This window comes from Canis lupus, chromosome 9 (genome assembly GCF_048164855.1).
Source record: "Canis lupus baileyi chromosome 9, mCanLup2.hap1, whole genome shotgun sequence".
Lineage (NCBI taxonomy): Eukaryota > Metazoa > Chordata > Mammalia > Carnivora > Canidae > Canis > Canis lupus.
The window spans coordinates 14,035,618-14,049,088 of NC_132846.1; the positions used below are offsets into that span (position 1 = coordinate 14,035,618).

Consider the following 13,471-nt stretch of genomic DNA (forward strand, 5'->3'; position numbering starts at 1 on the left):
TTTCTTCTAAGATTTTGTTCTCCATCTGCTTTGAGGAAAGCAGATAGATTTCAGCATGGCTTTATAATAAATCTTCTCAAGGAGGGACTAGCATTAACATTTGTGTAGGTTCTTTTTCATCTTAATCCAACCTTAGTTAATAATCAGAAAATTCTACATAGTGAGTAAGGAGATGTAATTAACCCTTTGACCCCAGAATCTTAATTGGCGCCTGTTGAAAACAGTGGGCAGTTTAAAAAAAAAATTAAAAAGTAGCCTGCAGTGATTGAAAAAGCTCAGAATGTAGTAGCTTTCTTGATTCAGAATTTTTCAAAATTCCATAGAATTTTCAGATTAATCACATTTAGTTCCCAAGATTAACTGATTGGATGCTTCCTTCCACCTGCCACCTTTTAAGACTAAGACACATACATTAAACCAATATTGGTGCTACTCTTAAAACTTTTCTAAGCAGCAGAATAGAGCTAACTATGGATAGGGACGTCCCTCAGTCAGAAGGCAATAGCTGTGTGAAGAACAACCTTGCCAGTCTGCTGCTGAACCAGGTTCATATCCCATTTCCTTATTTGAAAGGTACTCTCACATCTGAGTTTTGGACATTCGTCTCACACTGTAGATATAATTGGCATGATAAATATAAAGGTAAAAAAAATATGACTAACCAGGTTTTTTTTTTTTTGGTTTAGTTTTTTGTTTTGTTTTGCATCTGTGATGACAACTAATCTGACTAGTTGTGTTCTTCCCACACCAAATTGGCTGTTATTTTTAATTGAATTGACTGGATGCTTTGTGTCATGTAGACATAGACTCATTTTAATCTCACCAGGAAATTGGAACATGTGTCAGAGCCTCTGCTTTGCCAAACAAAACTGGCCAGTTCTTAGATCACTGCTGCTTAATAGCATCAGATGTTTAGCCTCCAGAAATTTTTTTTCCTTGCTATGATGCCCAAACATCCTCTACCGTTTTTAGTAAATACATGAGATAGGAACCTAACATTATAAAATCACAGTCCCTTTTAGTGAGAAAATAAAGGATGTGTGTGACTGGCAAATGACCCTCACTAGATGTTTTGGAGAACTACAAAAGAATCTGGTCTAACTCTGATCTTCCAAATGGTAGGAGATATCTCAGACTCTGTCAGACATCTGCGGCATCAGAATCTGCAAATACTCTAATAGCGGCATGACCAGGACTTTTGCAGAAGATAATTTCCATCCCTCTTAGTCATTCTAGCATATGTGACCCAGGAGAAAGAGTACTAAGCTTGGAGGTAGAGCTGCATTTGCTAAGTCTTGGTTGAGCACTTGTTGCTAGATAAAGATAAATAAGACATCGCCCACTGGTTTGAAATTTGGGAGTTGGATAAGCCAGTCAGGACCATACAATGTCATCAACACTTTAACAGTATTATTGGGGTACAGCAGATTTAGTCGTAGCTCTGCCACCAGCCGACTGTATGGTCTAATCCAACCATTCAACATCTCTGTGCCTCCGTTTTCTCACCTGTAAAGGGTTTGGAGTTATAGGAGGTTATATCTATGCCAGTTTCATTGGTCCTTTCTTCTCTCAGCCTTTCAACTGTCATCTGTTCCCATGAAAAGTTCTCCTGTCTCCTCTCTCTCTCTCAAATCTAACAGCAGCATTTTAAGGTTCGAGAAGATGGCTCACACAGTTCTCTATGATTGTATGGCAGGGCAGGGCCATTGGGTTGGGTGGAAAACCTGTCCATGGAGAAGGTTCATAAGGGAGGGGGGAGCTATCAGAAGATGTCTTATGTGAGGTAAAGACATGTTGAAATAAGATCCTTCCCAAACTTCTACAAACTCTGTGCCACACCCCAAGCTTGGAGGATTGGCTCTCACCAGGCTCCCGAGTGGGTGTCAGTGTTATCAAAGCGAAGGAGTCCACTGAACAGCCTTTTTTCCCCTGTCCCATAGCTGATTCCAGGAGAGAGATATGGAGCAAGGTGACAAGGTGACCTCTTATGGGAGGGACTTGTGGACTCTCCTGTCATCTCACTTCCTGGCTCTCTCCTAACAGTGGGATTTTGTCATCTGAACAAACCGTTCAAAATCAAGTGCTGATATTTAAGTCATAGGCCTCGTCTTAGTATAGTTTCGCTTCAGAAAAGCTGAAAAGCTGATATTAATTTAATATCAATCAGAGAAACTTTGTTTTTAATGGAGTCAGTATTGTCATTAATTCTGACTATCAGAGTTTGAACCCAAACTCCGTCACTAACTAGAGTCAGGCATGTCACCTACCTTCACTAAGCTTCAATTTCCTTGTATATAAAATGTAAATAATAACATAATTATTTCAGTTGATACTTGTGAAAATTACAAGATAACACGTGTAAGCTGCCTAGCACATGTTGCTTAATAAATGGACGATGTCCTGACCGGAAGCTTGTCTATCATGTAATTTGTAATGTAATCGTGTAATGTGACTTTTGAAGTGTTTTCGCAACCCACCTAATCAGAGGAGGTTGGGTGCTACTCACAGTCTCTGACCAGTAAGATTCTGAAAATGGGTCAGGAAGCATGGAATCCAAATGTTATGCTACACACACACACACACACACACACACACACATTCCCCTCCGTGTACCTACATACATATAATATGAAAATATGTATATTTCACATATACATTTAGGGCTCCAAAAAAAGGTTCAGTATTTTAGGCAACTGAAATGATTGCTGAGATTTGAGACCGTCCATTTTTCTACCTGAATTTTACATGTTACTTCCACCTTTCCATGTGTAAAAATTATGTCGTTAATTTAGTGTTGCCGCATACCTTGTTCCCAGTTTGGGTTTCCTGTTTTTTCCAAATTCGCAGCCTTTGTAAAAACCACTAATCTTTGAAACTTCTTTTCCCATACAAGCATTACTTTGCCACCTACCTAGTTAAAGATAAATAAATAAAGCAAAACAAAAGACAAGGAGGATTGAGGGTATAAAATGCACTTGAATTGCAAGAATTTAAAACAAATGTACTTACTCTCCCTTTGAGTGGTATATTGCAGTTGGAGCCCATGATGATTTACACAGATCGTCAAACTGACAATGCAACCCTCCATTTGGAAAGTAGACAAAGGTGTCAGGAGTCACAGATGATGCGTAGCTTCCTTCTCTCCCCACCCCCTTTCTTTTGTTTCCATTTCAGGAACTGTAATAGAATCTAGATCTATCACAATAAAACTTAAGCAGAGTTTTGCAAAAAAGGATTACAGTTTTGTAAGGTTTCAGCCTATAATCATTCACCCATAATGTATTGACTTTTCCTGTTTGTTCTACCACAATAGGCAGTGGTACTGAGAAGGGTATAATCCTTTATTAATTAGCAAATTATTGATGTCCACAGTAGCTCAAGTGGTGATTTTACTTGCTCTTCATATACGGACCTTTTTTTTCTCTTGTTTCATTATAATTTCCATTTCTGTTCAGCTCTTTAATGGAGAATCTGACTGATTTAATCTTTTAAACTACTGAATTCAAAAAAAATAAATAAATAAAGGCAACAGCTCATAAAATCACCACAACCCAATTTTGTACATGAATATAATGTATCTTGATCAAAATGACAGAGACATAAGGAAGGCCTCGAAATAAAGGAAAGCTTGTAGTCTTCATTCAGACCTTGAGATTGTTCCCATACAGGGCAATGGTGAAATATCTTAGGATGTTTGTTAGATGTGAAGAAAAAAGGGGTCTTAAATTCAGTAGGTGTTGCTTTGTGTCACCTGCCCTATTAATTAAATCTCCATCACATGTTTTTTTAACTTAAATATATATTTTTTTTCTGCAGTCCCTGGATGGCTTTGTATTTGCACTAAATCAAGAAGGAAAATTTTTGTACATTTCCGAAACCGTCTCCATCTACCTAGGCCTCTCACAAGTAAGTACAACAATTTAGATTCTTGACGGTGATTGTGAAGGCTCCTTCTGCCTCGTACTTTGCCTTCTTCAACGGATATTCTGCTTAGCATGAAGTATCAAATTTATTCTTTAATGGCCCCTACCTGGCTCTTCTCGCAAAGTCAGTGAGAAAATTCTGTCCGTTCAGAATGTTCGGAATCAACCTGTGCTCAAAAACTTTAGTTCCCCCCTTCCCCACCCCACAAGGATCATTATTAATTTATTGAGAACAAATGAAGTTTCTTCCCTCAGTTGTTTTGAACTTTGAAACCTCTGTGCCCGGTAGGAGAGGGACACACTAATAGTGCTTCCCTTGTGTCCTATTACTGGATGTTTATAGAGTACCCTGCATTATCCTGGGACCTGACACAATGACAGGGAGTCATTTGGAGTCAAGAAATGCTGAAAGAGACCATTAAAATGTGTTGCAGGGAGGGTTCCAGCAAGGATATATTTTGCTGCCTTTGCAAATGCTTCCTAACACTGAAAGACAATTTCATAAAATAAGATCGCCTTTCATGATGTGCGGTTTAATTTCTCGCACGTGTCTGTCCGAGGTTGAAAGAAAAGAAGACAGGAGGCAGCTGGGGCAGGGGACAAAATCCTAGAGGTCAGTTCTTGATATCCTCCTTGGAACACACAAATTTTACTTAGGTTCAGATCCCGGGACACAGGCGGCATCTCTAGAATGCCAGCATCCCCTGAAGAAAAGTTTGCAATTCCACTAATTATCCAGATGTGGGCTTTTTTATTTTCTGTAAAAATACTGAGCATCTGGATATTTGTGCCCACACAGGTGATTGGTGGAGTTTGACCCTTTTCATCTGGTGGTTTGGCATGAGGAATACACAGCCTCGGTGGGAGGGATTTTGTGTGTATGTGATGAGCTGCCAAGTTGGATAATCTACTTCTCATTCAGTTGCCCCTTGGAGCTAAAGATAGAGATAAGATTTGTCTCTCTCTCTTCTTCAGCAAGACCCACCCCAGACTCATTGCTTCTGAAAGTTGGCACCACTCTAAGGAGGCATCCAGCACGGCTGGAACATTTTGGCTGTTAGTGAGTTTGCTGGGTAATAGCTAAATCAAGAACGACATTGGGAAATAATAAAGAAAGATAGTTGGCATCTGAGGAGGGTTGGAGGAGGAGGAGAAATGCTGCCAAATTTGATTATTTACTGTTGAGAATCCAAGCGAGGGTCCATTAACGCTTCCTTGAAGAACATGCAAGCTATTGGCTATAGTTTATAGAGTAATTCTGTTTTATGTGGGTTTTAGCAAACCAAATTCTACAAACCAGGCTATTGTTAACTCACTATTAGCATTCTCGCATCTTATTGAAATCTCTGGTTTCATAATAGCCTTTAGTAGGCTTTAAGCCTTGTCTTAATCTGTTTGGGACCTAGTTTTGAGAATCTCCAGTTTTGAGATGGGTGTGCCACTATGTTCCTTCAAACTGTACAGAACTGGAAAGACCACTGTTTGTTGTTCTGCAGTGCCCATATTCATCTGTTTTATGCAGAGTACCCAACAAAGTTTAATAAGCCAGTGAAGAAGAAGGATGAATAATTAGTTTAAGCAGGTAAATGCTAATTAGGGAACTCCTGAAAAGCATCCATTATATACTAGCTCAAAACACATTTTACAGCCCTGGTTAGTGGTGTAATCCAAATTCTGTCAAGGCGACTGCATTTTCTGTAATTGAGATGTGTATGTTTGCTTTGCATAACAGATGGCTCTGTATGCTTAGACTGATAGCTAGGAAAATAATAATTGCATTATTCTGGCCAAAAGAATATTAGCTCTTGGGTTTTGGCCATTTCAGTCAGTCCTCCTGCCAGCACAGCATATGCACATATATGGATTGGATTTTCAAGGAAATTGATGCATCTGGAATAGTGTGGCCATCTGAAATATCATCTGTTCAAGAAAAATTTGGCTTTAACCCTGTGCTGGTTTCTTCTTGAAAGCAGTGTATTTCACTGCTTCTCTACTGTAACATTAAGTCAATCTTTTCCTAAAATCGGAGACAAATAATTGAGGTTTCTGCAGAAGAAAGCAGCTGTGTAGACATGGTACAGTAGCTGGCACCTTCTGTGCAGCCATTCCCTGCTATTTTTATGTGATGAGTTTTAAAGTGTATATCAGCAGTCAGCATCTTGACTTACCCAGGAGCAGGCACTGTACCCTCAGTGGTAGATGTGTTCAGTGTTGCCAGCAATGGTGGAACATGCAGGTAGAAACTGTCGTGAGGTACAAGACAGAGGTCTTCATTTGGAGGCACTGTGCAACTGAAATGATGAAGTCTAAGTAACTGGAAAGTGATGTTTGCATATGCTGACGTAGGTGTTTGGCATTCAAAACTAAAGTTTAAGAATCCTTCCGAATTAACGTGAAAATAATCCGGTAAGAGTGCAGTATGTTTTTAAATGCCTAAAAAATGAGAATAAATTAATCTATGCCAAAACTTTGGGAAGGGATTTCCAGCCCAGTAAATGTTAGGTTTGAAGTCCTAGTAGGGTACTTGACACTTAACCCTTTTCCTGTTTCTTCAGTGTTGGGGTATGGGGTCCTCATGGGTGACATGCTATATAAAATATACTCAAAGTTATTCAAGTAAGTACATACTTTATCTTTCACACACACACACACACACACACACTCACACACTCACACACACACACTCACACACTCACATATCCTTAATTGAATGCAAACCAAACACTGTGTCCCACAACTTTGGCTCAGAAGTTATTCCATCAAATTCTAGTCAGATATAAGGTGTCTATGAAATTATGGTCCCTCAGGCCCTTTTTTAAAATAGTTTCATTAAATAAAGACAAAGCAGGCAGCCCCCATGGCTCAGCGGTTTAGCGCCGCCTTCAGCCCGGGGTGTGATCCTGGAGACCGGGGATCAAGTCCCACCTCGGGCTCCCTGCATGGATCCTGCTTCTTCCTCCCTGCCTGTGTCTCCGCTTCTGTGTGTGTGTGTGTGTGTGTGTGTGTGTGTGTGTGTGTCTTGAATAAATAAATAAAATCTTAAAAAAAAAAAAAAGACAAAGCATAACTATCATCAAAGACTTACCCAGTGAAGTTGTGAAGTTGTTGAGGGATATTGCGAGCATGTCAGTTCATTAGAGCGTATTATATCTGCGTTTGTAACTCTCAAAATATCCCTTCCTTGGTTTTATTTTCCTTCAACATGTAAATAAATATGGTGGCTTTAAAGTAAATTACATTCAGGAAAGAATTAGGATTATATTTTGCCTTGTGAGAAAACTAAGTAGAGATACTTCTGAGCTCTGCTCTGTAGTGTGAGTGTAGAGACAGAGTGCATTTCTCCCCTACACTCCCTTGAGTGTAACAGCTCCTGGTGGCCACTGCATATGTGTGGTGGCTATTCTCTCTGAAGTATTTTCATATTGTCAGGATGATGGGAATGAAGGGATCTGTGATGATGTTTGAACCTCCTCAGCAGCCCTTTCGACTTTGCCAGAGATAACGTACTTAACTCAACATCCAAGCTGTGTTTTCAGGTGATAGAAATATGCGCTGTTGACTTGCTTCCCTAGGTAAAGCTAATTCCCAGTTGCTCACTGTGGAGACTTATACTTAAAGAAAGAGCCCCAGATAGCAATACTGAGTTTGGTTTGTGTGGGGATTAAATGTCTTCTTATACCTGGTGATAGCATTCAGAGCTGCTAAAAAAAACTCTACTCTGTAGCCATCATAGACTAAACATAAGTGAAAATGAAGAAAGGTAACAGTGTGTATTCCCTAGCACTGAAAGTGTAGGAATAGTACATAGCCAGATTTTATGAAATCTCTTCCAGGTTATAAGGGGCATAATCACCAAAGGATCCAAAAGACTTTATATGATAATTTTTTTAAAGTCCTAGTTTGATATAGGACTTGGAGAAATAGTCATTTGCTAGCTTCTACCAAAGGAATTAGTTTACATAAATGCATATAATAAAAAATAATGGCAAAATTGAGGTAGGGTATAAGGGAAAAAAAGACAAAAGTAAGTCATTTGTTACCATGTAGCAGGAGAACACAATAGATGCTCTATGAAAGGGTATAAATAGTCTGATTAAAGCTTCACATTTAGCTATGAGCTTCCCAGTAACCAAAGCAAAAAGAGAAATACAGCTATTCATCAAAAAATCAGGAAAGCATCGCATCCTAAGGAAAACAAAGATTCTGGGACTGAAGTATAAAAATAAATCTCAGATACAATCTCTGTAGGGGCTAGTTTGTAGATTATGACATACTTATTCTTCCATTGGAGTTTATATGCAGAGCAAGGCTGTGTTGACCATGTAACAAATATGAACAAATGTATTGCAGATCTCACAAGCAGACAGGAGACTCTTTCCCCCTCAGATGTTGGTGTTCCAAAAATCATTCTGAGTGATTTTCTAAACATCCAGGCCTTATAATAACATTGACCAGTTTGATGGTTTATGTGCTTTTATAAATCAGCTTTCCCTCATCCATACACAAATCCTGCATTTTCTCTTAAATACTAATGAGAATTTTAACATTAGAGTTGCCAGAGGCAGAGGACATGGGTCTCAGTTAACCAGAGGATAAAAGAGGACTCCTATTTTTTTAAACATTTTTCCTTGAAAGTGGGGTGAGAGATGATGATTCTGATGCACACCTGTACCAGCAAAATGTTTTCAATTTAACACAGAGTCTTATTTAAAATAAAATAGGATCTAGAGCAAACTGGGAAATTAACAGATTTTTACACTGTGATATCATTAGAAAATACCCTGCAGCCAGCTAACCACTCTCTTGAGATGCTCCCTAAACTCCCCACCAACTACCTCCGGTGCCAGCTTGCCTGAGTCACTTCTCACCCAGTCCCCATCCCAGTGGAAGATACATCCTCATTGTCATAAGCTAGCCAGAAGGTAGCTGCACACAAGCTTACAAATTGGCTGGTTCCAACGCAGCTTGCTGAAAGGGGAAGGGTGGTTGCAGACAGAAGGGCTAATAACAGGTGAAGGTGAAAAGGGGTGAATGATTATTTTAAATTTAGTCTTTTTTTTTTTTAAGCCATGCAGATATATTTACCACCAACTCCTTTCCCCATCCTGTTGTTGTTCTCCATATTTTAGATTTCGCTGCATTTGTTATATAGAATGGCAAATAAAATTACAGCTACAGCACACAAGTACAAGGTCAAATAAATGACAGAGCTCAGTCTATTTGTGAAGCTATTCTGAAAGGGAACCATGGTGCCAAATGTGGTTTATTTGAATAATAAAGAAGAATTAGATTCCCCTGATAACTTGGCTGAGGGCCAATAAATCACTGGAGGTTAAAGATGCTTTGCAACTGCCATGTCTTTCTTTTGCTTTTCCGAAGTATACCCTCAACTCTTCCGTTCTACATTTTTCAGTGCAAATCAAGTTGAGGTTAGTAGGTGGTTAATATTCTCGCTTCCATGCTTGTAAAAGATATATATATATTGCTTTAGTAGGGTAGGAAAAAAAAAGAAAACATTAGCTTTCCCTACAAGTTATTACTCTTGTTTGGTATCATCACATCCTAGAGAGCTGGAATATAAAGACAAAAAAGGTATTATTTCAGTGCAGCACAGGGTTTATCATAATGGGGCCACGTGTTAGCATTTTTTCGGTTGGTGTTCTAATTTTAGGCAATTCTCACATAACTTGGGTTCCTTGAATAAACGAATACATGGAGCCCTCCACATACTGCTTTGTGACACCCCCCCCCCCTTTAAAGGCTTTCAAGTGAACACATCTCAACATAAAAAAAGAAAGGAAAAGAAAAATGTGTAATTTTCAGCAGCTTGTATGTTGTTTTTTCTTTCCCCAGCAAGTCTGCATTTTTCTCCTGTACTAATCATAAAAAGTTCATCACTTCTTGGTGTAACAAAGAAAAATGCCCTTTTGAATGTGGAAGCTCTGAGGGTTTAGAGACTATTGAGAAAATATAAGTATCAAAATAATTCAGAAACAGTACAAGGCCCAGTGGCACATTATCAATTTACAACATTTAAATTGATAAATGCTTGGTGGTGAAGGCCTACAAGGGCACTTTGAAAAGCAAATAGCGACCTGGTGAAGAAATTGATTTTTCCCCCCCGAAAATGACTGCATGATGCATCATTTGACTGCATGCTGTCCGAGTGCTTGACAGAGATAATCTCAGCAATCCCATGGGTGACCTTATCGTTCTCACCAGGGCAACTTTGTCGACGTTACTGACTTTGTGCATGTCAAGGTTCCTCCCGGCAGGATCCTTTGGGGAAAAAGTTCCTCTGTTCGATCCAGATATTGAACTGCTCCCTCTTCCCCCTTTTCTTCCCACCCCACCCTCTCAAATAGGCAAACACGCCTCTTTATTTCATCCATAATTATGAATGAGCCAAGCAGGACACAGCGGCTCTGTGCTCCACACCTTTGTTGAAACCTTATTATTACCTTTGAGGTCAGGGGGGTCCTGCTGATACCTTATATTAGCAGGATCTTTTTATCAGAAAGGGTAGAAGAATCCCCTCACCTTCCCCCACAGTGCTTTCCCATCTTTAGCGAAAAATGAGAAATGCTGGCCAGTTGCTCTCTCCCTCGCAAGGTTTGGTTTTGGTTTTGTTTTGATTCCCTCACACGGAAAGCTTCTGAAACTGTTTTTAATCCACCCCCTTTCATTTTTAATAATGTGGTTTCCTCACCCTCCAGGGACTCGAGGGGTTTCTCTGGTTACTTTACAATTATGTAATCCTGACACAAGGCCCAGGTCACGCGTCGCCCTGTGCTCTTGGGCTTTGCATCCCAGTGGCAGCCTCTGTTGCGAGGATTCGTTGCAATCCGGTGAGGCTTCCTCAGGACCACCGGTGTTTACAAAATATTTTTTCTGCCGGAGAGGAATAATTGACAATTTTTTATGCTTCCAGTTTTTCTGTTGGTATACATGGATGTGTGTGTGCGCGCACGCCTGCCTGTGTATCAGTAATCTTCCTGCCACACGGCTTGTCGTTGGTAATTACAATTCTTGATTAGCCACTTCTTGAAAGCAGCAAACACCCTGCCTGGTTTGGCACCCTCAAGCTACAGTCCCCACTGGCTCTGACACCCTCAGTTCACCATATTCAACCCCTTTTACCTCCTTCTTTCATCCACAACATTAATTCTGAGTGAACAAGACGTGCTTCCTTGCTTTTGACAAGATTTGCTGCAATCTCATGCGACAAAAACCCAACACTCATTCCAGATTCAGAAAGTAGGATTTATAACAGCATTTTAATTTAATGTTGGATGTCGAACATATAAAGAGATCACAGTAGTACTAGAGCTGAAAATTGATGCCTTTTTTATTAGTGTCCTCTCAGAAGTGGGTGAGACGCTGTTTGTGCAGTGGAGCACAGAGCAGCACAGTCAGATGAATGAGGATATGCTATCTGCAAGGAATCATATTTCAAGCCACTGTCGGCCTCTATTGATGTGCTCAGAGTTGAAAGGTTATGCTAGTAAATGCCATCCGAATTTCCAGCATTAGAAATCGGTAGAATAATCTGCTGGCTGTCACTTTATGCTCAGCCTAAATGCACTGCATGAGGATGTTTTACTTATTTTAACTCGAAATTAATTTCTTATTGCTGGAGCATTTCTTTTCTCTCTTCCATGCATTCATCAGTCCCCAAATGGGACCAATTTTTAACAGGCCTTCTGAGTAAACCAAAGTCTCTGAAAGAAAATGAAGGAAATCTGCATCAACATACATGAGAATTATAGTCCTCTTATTTATTCCTTTGAACATATTTTACCAGGCACCGAGACTAAAACACAGGAAGTCCTGCCTGCCAAGGGGGCTCATCTAGTTAGGCTGTATCACAGCATCACAAGACAATAAAACATAGGCTCATCAGTTTCAAATTGATAATTTGAAGAACCTTTTACATGGATTCTTAATTTCTGGAGTTCATATGATCAAGAAAAAACAAGAAAATGAAGTGTCTTCATTTTATGGGCTTGGGAAATGTAAAGGCAGAAAGCAATACTTTTTGAGGAGCCAGCTTGTTTTATTTGTGTGGATAGAATGATATTTTCACTCTGGTTTTTAAAGTAGAGGGCTGAGCAAAAGTAAGATGGAGAAGAAAATTTAGTCATCATTCTAAGTCTGTAATTTATTCATTTTTAAATAATGAAATGGTGTTTTTCTGAATTAACCCATGTATTATTCATGCAGGCGTTGGCAATGTAATATCCCCGGTTTTCTGGAAAGCAATGTACATTTCTTTGCCTGACAAGCAGTATTTTCTATATGGTATTAATTTAATGGCTTATTTTATTATGCAAAGTTGGAAAGTAAAGATAATTTCTGTCTATAATGTGGTGCTTACATAGGCAATATATGCAAAAGAATACCTCCACACCTAAACCAGCTATCCTTCCTCACTTAGCCTGGACCCTGTGAGAGTGATGAGCAAAGGCACACTGCTCATATGAAGAATAAGAAATAACTTGACCTCTTGGGAAGGGGGTCACAGAATCGTTAAATTCATGTGAAATCCAAATTTCATTTCTACACACACACATTCAATCTATATTGGGTTTTAGCTCTTACATAAGAAGACATGGTTTTCATGACAGGAGTAACATGGCAACAATTTCAGTGATAATTTCAGTTGGAATATAATAAGGAAATTGACTTTAGGTTTTTGCATAAGTTTTAGAACTAGGCTGATAACCTGAAAATCGATGCCACTTTTAGACAACAAATGCCCTGTGGCTTTTATCCTTCTTATTCCCTCAGCCCCCTTTGGATGAGAGTCCAAAGATGCAATCTCTTTTTCCTAAGTAGTCATTTTTAAAGAGACTGATAGCAATTGTTCCAATGATTTAGAGCATCTTTTGATGTACAGGCCTATATATGTGTATGAATGTATAAATTGCTTTCTTTTCTTTATGATTGGGCTTTTTATGCCTACTGCATTTTTGTCTACTGATAGAAATAATTTCCAAAATGATTCACCAAAACAACAAACTAGGTTTTCCTTCGGGTGTCTCCTCCCCTTTCAGTCTCCGTCCACTGTCCATTTACCACCTTCAGTAATAAACAAAAACTTCCTCTGATGCTGTTCATTTGTAATACGCTGGCAGAGTAAATCTATTAATTTCAATAAGTAGGCAAACTTTTTGAGAGCAAGAGAATGTGTGCAGGAGGGACTTTTCCCTGGGAAGGAAAAAGAGCGGTTTCGGATTGGATTTTTTTCGAGACGAGTTCTGGCCCTGGGCAGGAGTGACAAAAAAATACCTGTGTGCCAGGTGTGGTGTTTTGTAGATCTCAGAAATCTGTCATAAGTGCAGCATTTGAATTCAGGTAGAGAACCAGACATTCCATTTAGGTTTTTTTCTACATTTTGGAGAAGCAAGCTGTGTATCAAGCAGCCTCCTCCTTTTTGGCCTCTCTCCCCGGTAGGAGCCTAGCTTTAGAACCACAGGCAGTCCCTTTTAGTAATGCTTTGCCAAGGAAACAATAGAAGATTGCCTCTCGATTAGGAAAGAGCTAAG

General features: G+C 39.4%; 1 protein-coding gene across 6 annotated transcripts in view; it reads left to right on the forward strand.

Moving 5' to 3' along the window:
- The window catches only part of NPAS3 (neuronal PAS domain protein 3), an 839,616-nt gene that overhangs the window by 598,704 nt on the left and 227,441 nt on the right, over positions 1 to 13,471 (forward strand). For all 6 annotated transcript variants that reach the window (XM_072838226.1, XM_072838221.1, XM_072838222.1 and 3 more), the window contains one exon: positions 3,817 to 3,906. In XM_072838226.1, coding sequence (XP_072694327.1) covers positions 3,817 to 3,906 — 90 coding nt within the window. The remainder of the gene's footprint in view (positions 1 to 3,816; positions 3,907 to 13,471) is intronic.